This window comes from Xenopus laevis, chromosome 8L (genome assembly GCF_017654675.1).
Source record: "Xenopus laevis strain J_2021 chromosome 8L, Xenopus_laevis_v10.1, whole genome shotgun sequence".
NCBI classification, from domain to species: Eukaryota; Metazoa; Chordata; class Amphibia; order Anura; family Pipidae; genus Xenopus; species Xenopus laevis.
This window is the reverse complement of record NC_054385.1, coordinates 90194908-90216218: the sequence shown is the minus strand read 5'-3', so window position 1 is coordinate 90216218 and position 21311 is coordinate 90194908. Positions and strand designations below refer to the sequence as shown.

The window sequence follows — 21311 nt, the reverse complement described above, 5'->3', positions numbered from 1 at the left end:
TTTTTTCAGATTATTGTCTGAAAACCACAAAATCTTCGAATTATTACACAAAACCCAGAGCAGATCAGAATATCTTCTGGACTTCTCCCATTGCCTTCTACATGAACTCTGCAGGTCTGAGTTGGATTACTTTTTTATTCAGACTTTTAACACTCCTGGGGTTTCAAAATTCTGAACGTTTTTTTTACACTAAAAATTTAGATTTCATAGTGAAAAAAACTTCATATTTTTCAAGTTTGTGGCATTCAGACTTTAATAAATAAACCCCCAAATGTATCAATTAGAAATTACTAAGTATCCATAATAATGTCAGCATGAATGTACAAATATGTATTTGTATGGAATCCACTTTAATGTTCATATATGGCAAACACTTGGGTTCACAAAAGCTTTGTTAAATAGCTGCAAAGGAAAAATAATCTACCCAAACACTGCAACTAAATTAATGCGTTAGGCAGTGTAGGGAATGAACAACCCAAACCACAATGGGCCAACCGCTGACTATTTGAATTCCCTTGGGTGTCTCAGAGTCCAAGTCCCTCTCACTTTTTCATTCTTCACCTATATGCAGTGCCATTAGCGTGTCTGGTCTATAAAGATTAAAGAGAATATTTACATACAGAAAGAACAGTCAAAGGATTCAGTAACAATTGAAACCAGTCAGCCCTTAGCTTTGTTCAGTTTACTGCAGAGAGAATAATAAACACATTTCTGGCAACCAATCATAGATATGCTTTCATAATTCTACCCACAGTACATAAATCAAATCTAATTATTGATTAATTCCAATGGGTAACTGCAGTGGGGAATGTGTGCCCAGTATTAGCAAATGAGTTTAGCATCTCTATGTATTAAAGCTACTGATGTTAGGATTGAGCACACATGCAGTTTGTTACAACAGTTACATTGGGAGCTTCAATGGTTTTCTATGATTTAGCCACTGAGAAAGCTGAATGCAGAATTGTGAAAATGTTTTTACAAAATACTCTAGGGGGCCCATTTACTTAGCTCGAGTGAAGGAATAGAAGAAAAAAAACGTTGAATTTCGAATGTTTTTTTGGCTACTTCGACCATCGAATGGGCTACTTTGACCTTCGACTACGACTTTGAATCGAACAATTCGAACTAAAAATCGTTCGACTATTCGACCATTCGATAGTCGAAGTACTGTCTCTTTAAGAAAAAACTTCGACCCCCTAGTTCACCACCTAAAAGCTATCAATGTTATAATAGCCTATGGGGAAGGTCCCCATAGGGTTTGCTATCTTTTTTTGGTTATCGAAAAATAGTTCGATCGATGGATTAAATTCCTTCGAATTGTTTGATTCGAAGGATTTAATCGTTCGATATTCGAAGTCGAAGGATTTAACTTCGACAGTCGAATATCAAGGGTTAATTAACCCTCAATATTCGACCTTAAGTAAATTTGCCCCTATATGTAAATGTACAATATGTGGTGATCATTAAATCCACAAAATTAGGATTAGATGGAACTGTTCTTCTAGGTAACATATGGCATTTTTGCAATGTATGTGTGTGTATGTTTTATATTTAGATCCCATTAGTAGGATTTGCATTACTGAACATTATGACATCTGTAATTCAGACAAGGGAACCAATGACTGCAAAGATGAAGTAAATACACTGAAAATGTCATTAAAAGATAACAACAGTTTTGATTAGAAGCAAGAGGAAATCTGTTTGTAATATGAACAATCGGGCAAGAAATCATTTTCTCCATTGTGAAATGGTGAATAGCTTCAGGGGTGGATTATGTTTGCATTGCTCTGGATCATATTTGGCAGAGACTGAACTTGAATGGCATGTTGTTTTTTCAGCTTCAGCAATTATGTCATTGTAATTAGAATTCTGGGACTAGTAGATTATCCTAATGCACCTCGGTGGGAAAAACAAATATTTTCTTATTCCAGCTGTAAATTAATACTTTCTCAGGCCTATGGTTGCATGCAAGATACAGACATCACAGACCAAATGGACAGAACTAAACTTGGAAAAAAAGACTTGGTTCCCCCAAACTACCACTATGATACATATCTTTTCTGGATCCAGGGGAACTGCTGTTGTCAACTAAAGGATTCTGTCTGGACATTACGACATAGCAAGGTCTAAATAAATTCATTATTTAAATGATACATCAAATATGCAATAGCATATAACCACTGTGTATTAAAAGTGAAAACTTATTTGTATAGGTAAAATTAAGTTTTAACTTATCTGCGTTCAATGAAACCCGACTTTAGACCAAAAATGCTGCAGCAATGCACTCGGGATACAGAAAGAGAAAGATAGAATACAGGATTATTCTCACTGATGACAGTTTTAAAGGAAATGGACAAGGGAGCCATTATTCCTGATGACTTGAAAGTAGCCAAGCTATGTATCAAAGCAACGGGGAAGGGCAGCAGTACGAAGGTTAGCACTGTAAGAGGCATATTCTGCAGAGAGAGATATATGGCTATGGCATTTTATGGATTCTAGGTAGAAACTCATCCAGTTTCTGTTTTAGCGATCATAAACCCAGAAGGATGAAAAATAAATAAAATATTGTGCAAAAAAGACTTCTGAAATCATATACAGTCTACAACATCATAAAATATAAATGACTAGCCATCTGCAGTAGAATGTGTGTGTGTACTACGGGGAGATAAATATTTTGTAGGTACAGAGTCCAGAAGAGCATTTTTTAACAGACTGCAATGTAGATGCTAAGCATCAAATGACCCAGGAGCCTTAGGATCAGATCAGAAATGCATCCAAATGTTTAAAAAACACATATATAGAACTAAATTTGAAAAAAATGCTATCTTTTGTGTTATAATAAGGAAGTGTGATTACATCAATGTTTAACCCCTTTGCTCAGCAGGCCTATCATTTTGAGATGTGTAACTATTCTGTCTATATTACATTTATATAATTCATGATAAATCTGGTGAACTGGTGTATTGTTATCTCTTAAAAAGATACACATTGCCTTCACCTATCTACTGTCAATATCAATGGTTGTCAGACTTTTTCCGATCCAGCCCCCCCTTGGCTGTCCATTATTTTGGGCCCCTTAACTACATGGTTACAGGTAGGAAAATATTGTTGTACAGGTATGGGACCTGTTATCCAGAATGCTTGAGCCCTGGAGTTTTCTGCATCAGGATTCTTTACATAATTTGGATCTTCATACCTAAAAATCATTTAAACATCCAATAAGGATATTTTAGTAAGGATCAAGTACAATAAACTGTTTTATTAACACAGAGAAAAGGAAATCAATTTTAAAAATCTGAATTGTTGGGATTATTATGGAAGATGTCTTTCCTGTATCTAGAAGCTTTCTTAATAATGAGTTTCAGGATAACTGCTCCCTTACATGTAACAGTTATTTAACCATATTTCCAAGAATAGTTATTTAACCATATTTCCAAGAATATCTAAGATAGCATATAGGCTTACTCCCCAAATCTCATTCTAACTGGCCTTCAGACTGAGCACCAGAGGTAGCACCAAAGTTTGGAACCTGCTGGACCCATTTTTAGGTTACAATACAAAATATTTTATTTGATCTACTGCCCTGTATAACTTGTCTTTCACGCTGACATGACCTACAAATAAGAGCTGCATTGTTAGATAGAGAGAGAGAGAGAGAGAGAGAGAGAGAGAGAGAGATGATAGATAGAGAGAGAGAGAGAGAGAGAGAGAGAGAGAGAGAGAGAGAGATAGATAGATTAATATACTGACATAACAAATAGATAGATAGATAGATAGATGATAGAGAGAGAGAGAGAGAGAGAGAGAGAGAGAGAGAGAGAGAGAGAGAGAGAGAGAGAGAGAGAGATAGATTAATATACTGACATAACAAATAGATAGATAGATAGATAGATAGATAGATAGATAGATGATAGAGAGAGAGAGAGAGAGAGAGAGAGAGAGAGAGAGAGAGAGAGAGAGAGAGAGAGAGTTTTTAAAGCAAATTTAACACAAAGAAATAATATACTAATAAATTCATCTTTTATTCACAGATAAAAGCTGAACATACTTTACATTTATACAAAGGTTTTGTAAACCTCATATAAAAACAAAATGATTTTAAAATATGAATTATTATGAAATGTAATATTACATACACACAAAAAAAAACCTTTTGAAAGGTGTTTGGCAATCATTCAGTACAGTTACAACGTAGTGATCCCCTTACAAAAATGCACACATTACATGCAGCATGTATAGATTTCTCCTGAGGGTTTGCCTTCCTTAGAAAAATTATAAAAAGGAAATAAAAAAAGGAAATTCAGAAATTGCATTGTGCTGTTAGAAAAATCAAGATGTCCAACAATTGAGTTCTTTGAGGGAAATGAGGATCATTAGGCAAAAGAGCCTATGTCATTTTTTTTTCTCTCAACAGGCGGTCAGTAAGCGTGTAAGACATACAGGGAGAACAGTTTTAGAAAGGAAATCTATAAAAACCAAAAAAGTTATGATAAATTTATAAACTTTCATTAGATACATGTTCATAAAAAATATCTCCATTTGTTTTTCATTCAAGAAAAGTATAATACAGTTTCGCTCTGCAGCACAAAGCAGCATTTCCATAAAATCAGAAGGCAAATTCAGGTATGAAAACATAATTTACTTATTGCTCCAGCTAAAAAAAAAAAAACATTTTACAGGTAATCATACATACACTGTACAGTATAAAATATTTAATGGCGATACATTAAATGGTCTGCTTAGGTTTGCTGGCTTTTATTCTAGCACCAAATGAAATTTAAAAACAAAATAGTCATATAAAAAGAAGGCACTTTCATTTTTTCTCTCTCTGTTGTGAGATTTTTTGTTTTCCTATAAACCATTTTCCCTTCCTGAGGGTCCTCCATTGCAGTACGTGATAATGGGTTGTTATGAGCTTCAGGTTGCGATTGGCTAAAATCCCTTAGGTACTGGAGAGGTCATTGCTTCTCTGGGAACCAAGAGCTAGACACTCCCTTTTACTCTCTGTATCGTTAAGGTCTTGAGGCACTGCGTTAATTTTCAAACATTACAATTCTTCATCGGTATAAATCCAATCACATTCTTTGCAGGCTTATAATTTCACATTCTAATCTACAATTTTTGCACACACTGCACAGCCATCTTTGTATCTTCTTCCTATTGTCCGCCTTCAGACTTCCACTTCTCTTCCTCCATCTTGCTGATCAGAGATCATTCCGATGTCAAAGCAGGTCACCATCATGACATGAGACTTGCACACATTTACACATAGTTCAAGTTCCTCTGTGACTTGTTCCAATGCCTCCAGGTACTCCTGTGACTCCTTATCAAGACTGGGATCCACCTCAACTGTTGATTTTAAAACAGAAGAAAAGAATTAAGGACAAAATAGTTGAAGGCAAGGCAGCATTTTAGTAGACATTAGTTTATTCCAAAAGACAATATCTATTTAACGCTAACCTGAAGCCAAAGTTGTTTTTCACAGACACAGTCAAGCAGAAAGTAAAAGCGATTAAAATCACACCCAGCGACACACACAAACAATTCTGAAGCTTAATGTGACTACTCCTGCGACTGCTTCAACCTTCTGTGAAACTTGGGATATATTTTCTAATTTCCCTGTTTGAGATTTTCTTTGATAATGGAAAGACTGTGTCAAGTATTTAGGGGCTGCCATTACCAGACTTACAACGTGGTCAAAACATCAATGTTTTTAAGGGCCCTGGTAATAGTTACTTTTATAGAGGGATGTTGACACCTCCACATAAACATGGCATTAAACTTACATTTTCACAGCTTGTGGGCCATTTGATTTTAAGCAAAGAAAACCTTACAATTATGATACAGGTATGGGATCTAAATGGCTATATCCCATAGACTCCATTTTAAATTTTAAAAATAATTTCCTTTTTTCTGTAATAATAAAACAGTACCTTGTTCTTGATCCCCATTAATATATCATTAATACTTATTGGGGGCAAAACAATCCTGTTTAATTAATGTTTAAATAATTTCTTAGTATACCTACAGGTACAGATGTCCAAATTATGGAAAAATCCCTTATCTGCAAGACCCCAAGTCCCAAGCATTCTGGATAACAGGTCCCATACCTGTAAATGTTACTCTATATTACAGCAAACTGGAATGGAGATGCTGTGTCTGTTTTAGAAAGCTTTAGTAATGGCAGTAACCTCTGGCCATCACAGTCTGAGATGTTAGGATAGACTACTTTTCATGTGTACATTTGTTGTTAAATTAAACAAGGCCTGACACATTCCAATTTCCATTAACCTCTTGTAAAACTTTTTGCATTTTTCCCCTTTTTTTTCATTAGCTCTGACACCAAGCATTCTTCCCTTACACGTAACTCTAGAAGCCATTACCGATCCAAGCCCATGGATACGTATGCACTGGGAAGTTAGAGCCAGATAAGGGCAGTTAGTACACATTTTAGTAGGGTTCTGCCCCACAAAACCATCATTTTTTCTCCTTCTCAAATAAATTGTATGTTCTGTGCATGCTGTGTGAGCAATACTGTTACATTTGTGCAGGGAACAATAGAAGCAAGGCCTATAAATTACATAATGAAGTGCAGTAAAATATAATTACATAATGAAGTACAGTAAAATACTGTGTGTCTAAAGGTAGGTGTCAGAGATAGATAGTACTCTTCCTGCTACAACTACCTGCAGACATAACAGAGTATTTATTTTGTTCTGAACTATAGTGTGTTTGAATGTATTCAAGGGTTTATATATTCAGTCGACAGCTGAGAATAATTTGAACTGTGGAACTGTGGTTGCTTTCATGCAACGTCTAGATCAATGGGCCCCAACATTTTTTACCCGTGAGTCACATTTTCATAAAAAGTTCCTGCGGTGCAAGTTAAGGGCTGTGATTTGGCAGCCCCTATGTGGACTGGCAGGCTACAGGTAACTCTGTTTGGCAGTACACCTGGTTTTTATGCAACCAAACTTGCCTCCAAGCCTGGAATTTAAAAATAAGCATTGAGATCACTGGGAGCAACATCCAAAGGGGTTGGTGAGCAACATGTTGCTCATGAGCTACTGGTTGGGGATCACTGGTCTAGATGTTATGCTTGCAGTTCTCCATATGATCAAGTTTGTTTGTTTAGCGTTTTCCAGCCAAGTTAGTAAAAATTAGGTGCTTGATCACATTACCAATATAAATGTATTTGAAAAAAGTTAATATGGTTTTTGGTAATACATACATTGTCCTCTCCACTTGTGTGGGTGCATCATCAACCTGCATTTAGTCTCCTCCAACTCCTGTTTCAGCATTTCATATTTTGCTTTAACATCTTTAACTTTCTGCTGACGTCTTTCTAATAAACTCAGTTTGTTGTTGAAGTACATCAAGCCCTGAAAATAAAATAAAAAAGAATTAAACATCACAAATTATCTGCCTACAGACAATGCATGTTCTTTTCTGGCCTTCTGTGAGCAGATATGAGAAAAAAATATTTTTGATAAATATGCAAATTGATTTTGCAAATGAACAATTTTTGATTATTGAAAATCCAAATTGTATGGAAACTATGAAGTTTTCATTATTTTGTTACATAACAATTTTTATCAACATAACCCATAAGTAAAAGGGTAACCTTTAAAAAAAAACTGCCGTTGCTAGGGTTGCCACCCAGTAAGTAGTGGCGTAACTAGCCTTTGCCAGGCCCTTCCTGCCAAAAAAAACTTCAGAGCGGCCTGCTATGGCTGGGCATTCCTATTTTACTCCATGACCACGGCTGGGGGGCAGTCATTTCAATACAGCAGACCCAGCAGTTCGGTACCCCTGTTCCCCAGGCTACCCCGCAACCACAGGGTCTGCTGCCTCTATACTTACACACCTGCCGGCAGGTATTTGGGCGGCCTAGCCAGCAAGTCACCAGCTATGAAGGATGCAAGTATTAGCAATTTACCAGCAATATATTTGCTGGTAAATTTTTTAAGGATGGCACCCCTAGCTATAAATTCTGTGTCCCTCTTTGTGGCCAATCACTCCCTTTATATCAGGAGCATGCTTCTGTCCTACTGATTTCCCTGCTCCATCCAGCCCTGTTACATCATCAATGACATCACTGTCCGCCCCCAGCCCAAAGGCCAGTATTCTCAGCAGAGAAAGGTGGCAAACCTAGCACAAGTTGGGAACAATTTGCCATGGAAAGGTCATGGGTCTGCTGTACCTCTGGTTTGGTACAGCACTCTACTGTATATAGCAGTTGCACAAGTCAAAAGGCTTTAACAGACCAGTCAATTTGATTGCTGCAATGCTCTAAGGGGAACCTCAGCAGACAAAAAATTCTTGCCCATCTGTTAATTTTTCCGATTCGTCCCGATTGGACCCGAGAGCACTGAAGCAGTCAGAGTATCTGGTGTGCCAAAGCACCACTTCTCTTCCGAACTTTAATTACCCTTTTATCCTAAACAGAACTAACATGAACTGCTGCTTACTGAACACAGTCCAATTCATTCAACAATCAACAGTAGAAAATGTAAGTTGTTTTACAGATAATCCACAATACAGCTACTTCTTCAGATTGCACTACTCCCTTCCAATTAACGGACTAGCCAGTGGTAAACATGCGAATGACAAATATTAGCTTGTTTAAAAGACTAGAAAGGATTCAGCTGAATGGGGTGCATAAATTAAGCATAGGGAGAGAACCTCATTAGCATGCTAAATGTGAAATTCCAAGCTAAATGCAAAGTATGTCTGAAATCCGTTATGTCTAATTCATTTAAAAACAGCCATAAAATTCTGGCCTAATGTATGTAGAGTATATCAGATACATACATATAAATATCTCCCTAGATTCAGCAGAGAAGCAGGCAGTAGGATACACTTTTTCTTACAATAATAGATCTATGCACACTGATTCATACAGAGACCCACTGGAAGAACATAAAGAAACCACAACCAATGCACATAGCATGCCTACAACCTTTGTGCCATGATAATCCCAAACAGTCCCAGATAACCAACCAAATACTCAGATTACTTCTGAAATGCATTCTAGCAATCATTTTAAATTCCTTAAAGAATATGTAAAATAGCTTACCTTTTCAACATCTTGAAAGGGCTGTTGGGAGAGAAAAGAAAATGAGTTTAGGAATGCCATACACATGCAATACACATGCACAATGTTAGAGAACAGTAAGTTTACGCTAACCACGTCTCATTTAATAGCTGTTTCAACAAATTACTTTATACACTTTACATAAAGAGTCAATGATCCTAGTACAATCCATGAGCTATAAACTTGTATCCAGCTGGATCACAAGATAAAATCTGCTCATAATATATTAATGGATATTCTTTTCTCACATCAATCATGTTAAAGCAAATTAATTGCGTGCAGCAATTAGTCTCATTGTCCCTGACAAGGGAAACCCTGATGTATGAATTTCAGTGCAGTCACCTCCTCTAAATGGCTTGTTAAAGGGATTGTTCACCTTTAAAATAACTTTTAGTATGATGTAGAGAGTGATATTCTCAGACAAATCTGCAATTTTCATTTTTTATTTAGCAGCTCTCCAGTTCAGCAATCTGGTTGCAAGGGTCCAAATTACCCTAGCAACCATGCACTGCTTAGAATAAGAGACTGGAATATAAATAGGAGATGGTCTGAGTAGAAAGATGAATAATAAAAAGTAGCAATAACAATAGCTTTACAGAATTTTTGTTTTTGTAGATGGGGTCAGTGCCCTCTATTTGAAAGCTGGAAGGAGTCAGAAGAAGAAGGGAAATAATTCAAAAACTATAAAATAAGAAACAATTAAGTCTAATTGAAAAGTTGTTTAGAATTATCCATTCTATAACATACTAAAAGTTAACTTAAAGGTGAACCATCCCTTTAACCTGAGTACAATTTGTGGGTACACGAGAGCTATACTTAATGTGTTACAAAATGACTGCTGACCTCGGGTTCCTCTTGCCTGTGTTTCTGTAATCGCTCCACGTCATCGATCTCGTACACCTTGATTTCAAATGGCTCTTTTAAATTGCCTGGCAAAGGTGGCAGATCCACCCACTGGCCAGTTACATTCGCTGTTTCCGGTAATGGAGCTGGTATAAGTCTCCGACGCTGAAGACCTTTAAGAAAAACAAGATACGTTATGAAAGCTACAAATGACTTTTTGTATAACTGTTTTGCAAGAGATAAGGGGTCATGTGACCTTAGGTGCTAACAGGTATAATCCCCACTGCTCATAACCATTACCCACAGGTGCCACAACAGGCAAACACAGACAAACAGTGTTATCCAGACATGCACCGAATCCAGGATTCAGCTCGGGATTCGGCCAGGGTTCGGCCTTTTTCAGAAGGAATCGGATTTGGCCGAATTGAATCTGAATCCTAATTTGCATATGCAAATTAGGGGCGGGGTTCGGTCGAATCCAAAAAAGTAGATTCGGTGCATCCCTATGGAGAACTAATAAAAGTTGCATGGCCCTAAAGGTTGTCTGATAAAACATTTATTTATAGAGATATGGCAATTAGCATATATACACATGTGCACCTGCCATACGTTTTACTCTTATAAAATATTTGGTGGTGTACCAAATGGCATCAGATGGAGGAGGCTTCAAGTGCAAAGTTTAAAATGGATATTGATGCTGTGCCCCGACTGAGAACAGCTTGTGTTTCCCAGTCCAAAGTGTGGGCAAGGTCAGTCTTCAGCGCTTAAGTCTTTCAAGTTGAAAATGATAGAGGCTAAATGTAACAATTAGAATCAACAAGAATTTTGTCTCTAAATAACTTGGCTGCTGGACAGGCTAGATGGGCCTCTCAATGCATGCACAGGGATTTTAAACCAGGTATATGGACAATAGGCAAACCTCTTGTAATTTAACAACACCTGGTGGGATGTCAGATGCCTAACAGTGAGGTAAGTGAGACTGACAAACAATTTGCCATCAAAGGAATATCATTATCTGTCAAACTTTACCTCTTTTCTTTGGGGATTTTAAGCTCCTCATGCGTCCAGATGATGACATTCCACTTTCACTCATGGAATCGTGCGCAGAGGATGCACTTCCGGTGGCCTCGCTGTCCCGAATCATGCTTTCATACCCACTGCTGCCACCGCTGTGATAAAACAGAGCTGTCCTTCCCATAGCAGGTGGTAACTCGCCACTCAGAACACTACTGTTGTCACTGCCGTGACCACTGCTATATCGCTGAGGTCGTCTTGGTGCTGTGATTTTGCTATAAGGTGATGGTAGAACTGGAGTCTGCAACTTTTCATCATTCAGATTTATACCACTGTCATTTCCACTATCAGAGTCTGTAGAACCTCTAAAATGATTCATTTTTCCAGAGCTTCCAGAGGCCAATTCATTGACCCTATTATTGGCTGCCCTCAGTGCTTGCTTAGTGCCCATTATTGTTCCCCTAGCAGGCTTGGTAGACATGCACTGAACTGATCGTGAGCCTGCCTTTCCGCTTGGTGGAATGCTAGAATTTTTCCCACTGGGTTGGTTCAGTGACTTAACAGAAGAACTAAGAGACTTTGAGCCATTTGTGGACAGACTGCGGTTTTTGTTTAAATTTGTTGCTTTCTGAGTCAGAGAACTTTTGGCCTGATTGGTTTTGGCAACCGCTGAACATGATGGAGGTGAGGTAACAGTGGAAGACCCAGTAGGATTCCCAAGTTTGGGAACTATTCTTCCTACCTTGTTAATGCAAGAGTTGCTATTATCACGAGCCCCATTTGTTTTTGAACCAATGGATGTTACGCTATCACATCTTTCAAGAGACATATGGCTCCCATAGCGCTGAACAGATTCACTTTTGTTCACTTTTGCCTTTAAGCTTGATGCTGTTTTAGGCAATGAATTGTCCCCTTTGTAAAACACTGTGTTGCTACATTGTTTTTCTGCATCATCTTCTTCAGACGAGTTTCCCTCTAATCCATCTAGTTTACCAAGATTATTTGCATGTAGAGGTACATTTTTCTGATCCAAGCTTGATTTCCGTACAGGAGGTGCAGGTGGGACCGTCCCACCAGGCCTGGGCAACATGCTAGATTTTTGCATTAAATTCTTTTTACCACCTGATGATTTCAGACTTCCATCTGAAATGCCTTTGGGTGCATAATCAGTTTGGGAATTATAGGTAGTTACTACTCCCAATGTTGTGGCCCCTCTCTTAAGCTGCGGCACTTTAGTTAAAGGTTCAGTCTTTTTGGGGGCAGATTTAGCATCCACTTCACATCCATCCACAACACGCTGAGAGCATGCTAATGTTTGTGATTTCAAGGGTTTGGATGCACAGCTAATATTTTGTGCAGATTTCAAGCCCTGTTTAAGCTGATTGTCTGTACCAGAAATGGAAGATTTTGGGGACAGTATCTGATTATCAGACCTTCCTTCCAAGGAAGTATCTGCTTTTGCAAACCACGGGTCACCAAATACTGGTTCCTTGGAATTCGCTGCATGACCATGTGTGGTGACTGAGGTAGTATTATGTTTCCGAGGAAGACTGGAATGGATGGTCTCAAACGATATTGTACCCCGGATGCCACTAGACTTGGACTTGATACTTGCAGGATGAGCAACTTGACTGGTTTTGCTGAGCTCAGAGGTTTTGAAGCTTTTTTCATTGCTGGAAAATAAAGGACTTGAACTCATGCTTTCATTCTCCAGTTCTGAAAAGCAGAAGCCACTGTCATTCAAAGAACTTTTCAAGCTTTGACTTATTTGATCGGCATTATTTTGTGAACCCACATTTAAACACTTTGAAAGTTCATCAGATTTATGAGCAGAGTGAGGAATAATACTGTCATAGGTCTCAGCTCTTTCACTTTTAATTGTACAAATGCTTACTTCACTAAGCCATGAACTAATAGATGAACGTCTGCTGCTAATTGTGCATTGATCCTCCGCCAGTGGAACCACAATGTCAATATTTACACCGGCAGTTGCAACCTGTGAAGTATATGCATCAAATTCATCATTAATACTACTAATAATGCTAACTGGTCTAGAGCCAGAGGCAAGGGCTTGCAGTGAACAGTCACTGTTAAAGCTAATGATACTGGAAGGTCTGCCATTGTCAAGAATACCTCCAATAGACAATTCTTCTACAACAGTGAATACAAGTTCATCTTCTCCATTGAGCTCTACTGGCTTCTGCAGTGTCACTGTAGTGGTTATTATGTCTCGGTCAAAGCAATTAGCTTTTACAGCTGATCGAAACCTACGAACCTCTATTGGGCCAGGCTGTTTTGGCATGCTGCTGCTAACTGGTAATGTGCTGCCGACTAACTTGTGCTTATCTTGGGATTTCAGTTTGCTCATTCCAATTGGGGGAGTTCTGACCCCAACATTATTACTGCTACATGACTGTGAACCAACTTGAGTGGCCTGAACAGGAGGTGGAGCTGGGCTGGGAAGATGTCTTCTTGCCGTTAAGGCTTTCTCTTTCACTGATGTCTCTGTGGCTGCTTTTGGTTTTTCCTGGGCCATACACACACTCGGTGCTAACGTTTTTTGTAAATCCATGATTGTCAATTGGTTTCCATCTGAGATGCATTCCAGCCTTACAGTTTCCGCTTTGGCATGTTGTTGAGGGTGTTCTTGTGCAGACTGAGGTGCATTAGTTTCAGAATCTGAAATATTTGGCTGAAAAGCAGTTGAAATAGTAATGTTTTGACTTTTTTTAGGTGAAACCATATCTTGAAAGCCGGGTCTTTTACAAAGTCCAGAAAGTAATATTTTTTCCTTTGTTGACTTAGAATTTACATTGTCTTCATAGTTCATGGCTTTAGTACAATGTGCTGCAACAAGTTCTTCACAAAGAAACTTGGCAGGTTCCTCACTCCCATCAATACACTCTAACCTCTCTTGAAGTTCAGCAAAAGTGTTGCATTTAAGATGATCTTTATCACAACTTCTGATATTAGATAAATTATCTTTACTTCTCTTCTTGAGGAGTGATGGTATTATAGGAACAAATTCAGGAGGCCCCTCGTTGTCAGTCAGTTCCTTGTCCGATAAAGCAGCTCCATTTGGCCCAACATATATAACAGTATCGCACGACTGTTCACTGCTTGAGGAATAGTCAGGATCACTGTGCATTCCCAGAGCTGGAAAATCCGGGTCAAGTACAACTGTTCTTTGGTGGAAAGGCCTTATATGAGGGGGTCGTCGAACACGGCCTTCTTCACAAGAGCTTTCTCCCCCGGATGAGCTAGAGGCATACTGTAAAAGAGAAAAAGAAAGAGTGTTTATAGCACAACAGCTGCAGGCTTTCCCGTCTCACGCATGACCCTTTTAAGGGAGACATATCAAATCCACAAGCTTTCTTCACATTGCAGCTAAGAATTGTGGAGCATCCTCAGTTAGCTATATGTAGAAACACAATGACAGGGATAGTTATTTCCAGAGCTATTAACTCTTTCAGGGTTATAACACTGAACAGTATGCCACCATCTTCATCTTTGAACTAGCCAAGACCAGTATTGTGCTGTATCTGTGATGGTCATTTACATAATTAATTGACAGAGGGACACAACGCATACGTTTTCAAGATTTTGAATACATATATAAAGTATATCCTAGTGTTCCATAGATCCAAACAGGTGACCACTTAATTGAACATTTACAGCACATGCGCAGAGTCAGGCATGTAAATATGAATGCTGAATGCTTAATTTGTATTGCCATTCACACGTATATGACTACTGGATTACACACACTGCATATTTCAACAGGAAGAATCAATTTCAACACTGATTAATCTTCCCTGAACAGTAAAAGTATGACTGGAATTTAAATAGCTAAAAATGTTGGATCAGTACTAAAGTCTGCCGCAGAATTCAGTACTCTTGTATTGCTGGGCTGACGTGCTTTGCAATGTAATACGTTGCTACAAGCATTAAAGAGAATACAATTACTAACCTTGGATTTCTTCTTTCTCATTCGATGAATGCGAGAAGCGAGCTGAACAGTGCTAAGGGTTTCTTGGTAATTTGCTGGAGAATCTGAGATGTGAGCAATCATGGTAGTCCTGCAGTTGATATTCCCCAGAGATTCTTGCAAGAGCATGGTCAATTTGCTATCCCTATTTAACAAGTGGAAAGCAGAATTAAAAACTTGCACTGGGCATTTGCACTGCTAGAAAGCAAAACATTTATCCTTGGTATTTCAGTACTGAAAGAGCATGCCAACAAGCACATAAAGGGATTACATTAAAAAATAGCAGCTGTTAGCAACGCTATAAATGACAGCTAGCAGTAATTTAACCCAACCACTCTGCAATAAAGAGTAAGGCAATGTGTTTAATGTCCCTCTGGCAGTGAAGGAATTAATTATTCCCAATTTTGACATCAGAATTTGCAAACAATTCAAAGAATGATGCAATTAGTCATCACTAATCATAATATTGATGGGAAACTATATCTGGTAACTAGCCTATTAACTTAACTAACTCAGCAATTCTCTAAAGCAGCCTAGCGTCCCAGCTGGTGACCTGTGCACCTAAATGGCCCACGTGGATGGTTTGAGCTATTCTATTTACAATTATACAAGTTCATCAGCCTCAACCATACAAAATATCCAGAAAGGTGCTTTCTAGGATACACTTGGCCATAACAGTTGAGGTCAAAGGAACAGTTCTCCTACATGGCTGGCTAACAGCCATCTGCATGTGGATTTTGGGTTATGGGGAATTTTAGTTCTGGAACAGCTGGGGTGTCACTTTTCCTTGAGAAAAATGACTTCAAAGCATAAACAATAGGACTCACTTTTCTACAAAGTAGCTTGATGCATTGCAGCCCATTCTCTGTGTAAGGAATTAAGCCTGATCTATTATCTGCTTCAGTCAAATGGTGATTCACTGCGAAAATGGAATCCACTTACACAATTTGTCTTGCGCCTTATGTATACTGTATAGTGCATGCATAATCTGCACCTCTGATACCAATGGTAACCCATGATTTCTAGCCTAATCATCTGCAGTACTTAATTTGGGTTGTCATCTGAAGGACATTTAATCACAGCCAATTCACTGGCCAATGAATGACGTATAAGCAAACCAGCCAAGAAAATTTCATTATGATTGGACTAGTTGCTCCAGTTAGCGAGGCCTGGCAAAGTGCCTGCTCAAAAGTGACATTGCACGGGCATAGCATTTAATTGTTATTAAAGTGACAAATGAAGCCACGCCCTTGCACTTCATATATTGTGCCATACACTTACCTATATGGTATGTGTTTTGCTCCGTTTGCTAGAGCCAAAATTACATTTCCAAGTGCTGTCAGGGACAGACAGAGACCCCCACCTCCATCTCGGCTTTTGCTTAGCACTTTTTCACAGCTGCCCAGATCAATAAGGTGCAGTCTGCTCCTTCCTCCTGACACTAAAAAAAGAATGGCAAATACTAAATACATATTCTACTTCTAAATAATAACATATTATTAGTAGTCACTGGTACAAGAAATAGCTGGCATGTTAAGTAATTGTATTGCATTATACAGTTAGGGGCAGATTTATCAAGGATCACTGTGAATTCGAGGGAATTTTCGAAGTAAAGAAATTCGAAATTCAAAGTAATTTTTTGGATACATTGACCATCGAATAGAATACTACGACTTCGACTTCGATTTGAAGTAAAATAGTTCGAATATTCGACCATTTGATAATCGAAGTACTGTCTCTTTAAAAAAACTTCGACATCAATACTTCGCCAAATTAAACCTAGCGAAGTGCTAAGTTTTTTGAAGTCGAAGTAAAATCGTTCGATCGTACGATGAAATCGTACAAATCGTTTGATTCGAAGGATTTAATTGTTTTTACTTCGACCACAGAATACCCAAATTCGATGAAAAAAGTTCGAATTCGATATTCGAAGTATTTAAATTCGATGGTTGAATTTCAAAGTATTTTTTACTTCGAAATTCGACCCTTGATAAATCTGCTCCTTAGTGTTACTACTAATAACTTTAGAATATTTGATGAAAATGACGTTAATATGCAAATTTGCACCAGCCTAGTTTGCTTGTGGTATTATTAACTCACTGTGGGTTAGCCTACTGCAATGAATTCCCATAGAAGAAATCAGTAACATTTCTCAACCTTTTTTCTGCTGGCAATTTTGTTTTAAATTTAAGTAAAGTAAAGTTCTCAGTGTTTGATAAACCTCCCCAATAATATTACACCATCAGCTCATTCATTTATAAAGCTTTTTTTACCAAATATAAACAAAAAGAATACAATTTCAGTTCAGTTATCACAGTTTTAGTGCTTCCCAGTTATACACAATCTTGCTATAATTCAAGCCTTTTGCAACTTCCTTCCTTTTCATAATCCCTTGACATTCATCACACTCATTGAATCTACATTTATGCTAGTAATAATAGGAAACCCTATTGTTGTCTATGAGCCATCTACTCTCATCCAGTTCTATCTACGTTCCATCTGCAATTCACTTCAGAATTATAATTCCCATTCATTGTAGCTTTCTTCAGAGCTGAGAGGACCATCAAAAGACTCATGCTGGGTATAGCAAACCATTTCTCTCTCTAGGTTAATTTGAATAAAAATGGTCCACAACTAAGAATGCAGCATAAATCCACTGAAGAGTTACATGGAACACACTCCATGCTTTGATCCTGATCATTGAACCTTAGAAAGAAATTTCCACAATAATTTAGTAATTTATATTATTGAACGGTTGTGGTAAAAAAAGGTTAATTACCAAACTATTTTTAAAAACATATCTGTTTCCCTATGTTAACATCTTAGTTAGTGCTTGAAGGTCATACAAGGCACCTTGCTACTATAGTTGAGGTTCTCCAGAGGTATGTGCATACAGGTTATGATTTTGTTACATTATATAATAAAGAATAATTTGGCTTACACCACAGCTGGTTATGCAGAAATGTATTTGTATATTACAATATCCCCTGTACATATTTTCCTCATTGTTGCTATATGAATTCATAGCATACTCATTTTCTACATAGGATATATTTATACATAATTCAGCTTTAACTCACTGCTCTATATTAATGAACACGTAGCCTCATAATATTGTACATCATTGGGTTGTGGTCTTTGTATTGCAAATATAACAGTTTAGGTAAAAACATATAGCTTATTGTATTCTCAAAACAGTCAATCATGAGTAGTTTATACTGGGAAATCTAATTGATCTTAAGTCACAAGGAGACAGCCTCAGTAAAAATCAGTCTCCCTCAATTTTTAAATACAAATATGCATTGATGAATGAACCATGGGAAATCCGCTTGTCTGTATAAAAAAATAATTTAGAAAGTTTTATTAACAACATACTTCCTCCCTTTCCACTTTTTTCCATGCGATACTGATATATATGAAGAGTGAAAAGCATATGCGAGTTCCTCCTTTCTTCTTCATCGCAGTCTGGTCGGCTTGTGCTCCTGGCCGAAAGTGCCGCATCGAGGAAATGAGCCGCTTTCTCTGCTGTAGGGGCTCTCAGCTCACTCTGGTTTTGAAGCTGAATACATTAAAAAGAAAGCAAGGTTACTAATTAGGATGAGGGTGAACTTTCCTCCTTGACTGATGATCCCCCATGAGAAATCAAAGAAAACAAATATGTAAGCCAAGGGAAAAGGGATTCTGGGATAAAGGAAAGAGAGCATTTTAGCAGGTCTACAATGTAAGACTGACGAGAAGCGAATCATATGGAAACACAATTACAGCCTCATGGAGAATAGATAAATGATTCAAAATGTTTCATTATACCTGAGTTCCACAGATCGGATCTTCTCGCAGATAGACCCCAGGGGACTGGCCATCTTGAAGACTCCCCGTGGCTTCCTCAGCTAACAAATCCTTCAGGTTTTCATCTTTGCCGAAAATCTCAACAGCAGATACTCGAATAGAGAAGCGAGTTCCAGTTTTCTCTTTCCGTTCATTGATTAGTTTGAAAAGCCAGGAGATTGCACATGGGATGATGCCAAGGCTTTGTGTAGAGGCATCTTTGCCAATCATGGTGTAGGATTTACCTACAGTGACAGCAGAGCTAGATTGTAATTGTCTTCTCAAACAATGCAGTCATTAGCAAACACAAGCTGCCTTCAATCTGCATACTAATGTCCGACGATGTGGCTATAAATATGGAATGCACCCTATTTAACAGCATTTATACAGAACAAACAGAATTCATTTTGCTTCTTATAAGAGAATGCACACTTCTACAATGAATTATTATTGTGTTTTAGAATGTGCCAAACTGATTAAAATGCAGTGCCGTGCAGCTGAGGATACGGCTGATTTCTTTCTAAACATTTTAGGAACATTCTCCTGAAAATAATTATAGTTCACTGTAATGATACAGTGTGAAAAGCTGGACTTATCTGACCCGCTGAGGCTTTTGAAAAATGCGGTTAAAAAATGGCATTTTTGTGTATGTGACATGTTTAGTTCCAAGGTTATTGCTTAGTAAAAGCAAGCACCTCTGTTTGAGCCACTGTTTCTTTATTGATATTATTTCCCAATATTTTAGCAGAAGAAAAAATGTGGTATTCCCACTTATCTCAATGTACTGATAAACAAAGTCCCATCTGGAGATTAAGATATCCAGGAAGCTGGCATCATGGAATCATTTGTTACACAAAACTTTAGTCATTTTGTGCACCTAGGTATCACTAAGTTCTGCTTCATCTTCAGTTTTACTTTAGTCGTTATTCACTGCTGAACCAAATAATGTAAAACAACACCACTTGTCATTGGGAATTTTCTGCCTTCAACTTGTAGGACCAGTGCACTGACCAAGTTACATAAATATTAATAGGGAACTGCCTCGTCTATGTGTATGCCACTTCAAGTTGCTAGTTTTAGTTTTGGTTGTCAATAAATCATGCCATTAAGGTAATCAACCTCCTATCAACTCTTTGCTGAAAATAATTGCTGAATTTCCTGTTTTTGCGCATATGATTTGTTATCTGAACTGTAGAAGAAGTCATTAATCCAAACAAGTTTTGCGGCTAATTAAAAACAATAATCTATTTCCAGTCTTTATGTTTGCTGCGCCAGAAACTGACAGCATGTAATTACCAAGCTGACACAGCAATTAAATGTAACGAATCTAGGAACTCACCAAGCCTGACGTGACCAAAGCAAAATATACATCCATCTGCACCATTCACAACAGACTGGATTACTTCGGCAACTGTTCCAGAGCAGACCTCGGCCTAAAGGGAAAGTGGAACAAAGAAATGCCTTCAAAACATCTTTAAATGGATTTCTAAATGATTCAGCTACTGGAAGTCAATGACTGTCATTGTTACTTGTGAACTGGAGTGTGTGTTTGTTTTTGAGTGTGTGTGTTAATAATTTGAACAACTTGAACAGGTAATTTTAGCCGTACAGTTCATAAATCTTTGGTATAGGTTTTTTATGCCTTATTAATTTCGAAATGTGTTTGCAAGGATAACATAATACAGCGAAGGCAAAAAAAAAGTGTGTGTCTTATAGCAGGAGGAATTTAAAGCCAGCTACATACAGTGTCTGACTATACAATTTGCAACCTAACGTGGGGCCTCCATCTAATATTTTGAACAAATTTACTGTTTGATTAGCCAATGATCCCCACAGAAGAGTGTATGGGGGATTAATGCCACATCTGAAGGGGTTATGCTACCATAGAAATGCAGTCGCCTAGGCTTCAGCTAATGGGACCAATAGCCAGTGATCTACATGTCGCCAACAATATCCAACAGACTACGGCATGGGCCCATTTCTCAGAAATGTCTAAAATTGAATAGCACAACTGTCTAGTTTAAAGGAAAACTATACCCCCAAAATGAATACTTAAGCAACAGATAGTTGATATCAAATTGAATGACATATTAAAGAATCTTACCAAACTGGAATATATATTTACATAAATATTGCCCTTTTACATCTCTTGCCTTGAACCACCATTTCGTGACTCTATCTGTGCTGCCTCAGAGATCACCTGACCAGAAATACTACAACACTAACTGTAACAGGAAGAAGTGAGGAAGCAAAAGGCATAACTCTGTCTGTTAATTGGCTCATGTGACCTTACATGTGGTTTGTATGTGTGCACAGTGAATCTTACGATCTCAGGGGGTGGCCCTTATTTTTTAAAATGGAAATTTTCTATTTATGATAACCCAATGGCACATACTACTAAAAAAGTATATTATTATGATAATGGTTCATTTACATGAAGCAGAGTTTTACACATGAGCTGTTTTACTCAGTATCTTTTAATAGAGACCTACATTGTTTGGGGGGTATAGTTTTCCTTTAAGGAAGTTCAGAATGAAATTGCAA

The 21311-nt window shown here is 37.8% G+C and overlaps 1 protein-coding gene across 4 annotated transcripts in view; it reads right to left on the bottom strand.

Moving 5' to 3' along the window:
• Positions 1–4003: 4003 nt before the first annotated feature.
• kif26a.L (kinesin family member 26A L homeolog) overlaps positions 4004–21311 on the bottom strand; it is a 99790-nt gene continuing 82482 nt past the window's right edge. For all 4 annotated transcript variants that reach the window (XM_018230605.2, XM_018230606.2, XM_018230608.2 and 1 more), the window contains 10 exons: positions 20107–20200; positions 18750–19012; positions 18318–18501; positions 16224–16383; positions 14925–15087; positions 10970–14225; positions 9941–10113; positions 9080–9100; positions 7232–7382; positions 4004–5349 (listed from right to left, as the gene is read on the bottom strand). In XM_018230605.2, the coding sequence (XP_018086094.1) occupies positions 5171–5349; positions 7232–7382; positions 9080–9100; positions 9941–10113; positions 10970–14225; positions 14925–15087; positions 16224–16383; positions 18318–18501; positions 18750–19012; positions 20107–20200 (4644 nt within the window). In that variant the 3' untranslated portion in view covers positions 4004–5170. The remainder of the gene's footprint in view (positions 5350–7231; positions 7383–9079; positions 9101–9940; positions 10114–10969; positions 14226–14924; positions 15088–16223; positions 16384–18317; positions 18502–18749; positions 19013–20106; positions 20201–21311) is intronic.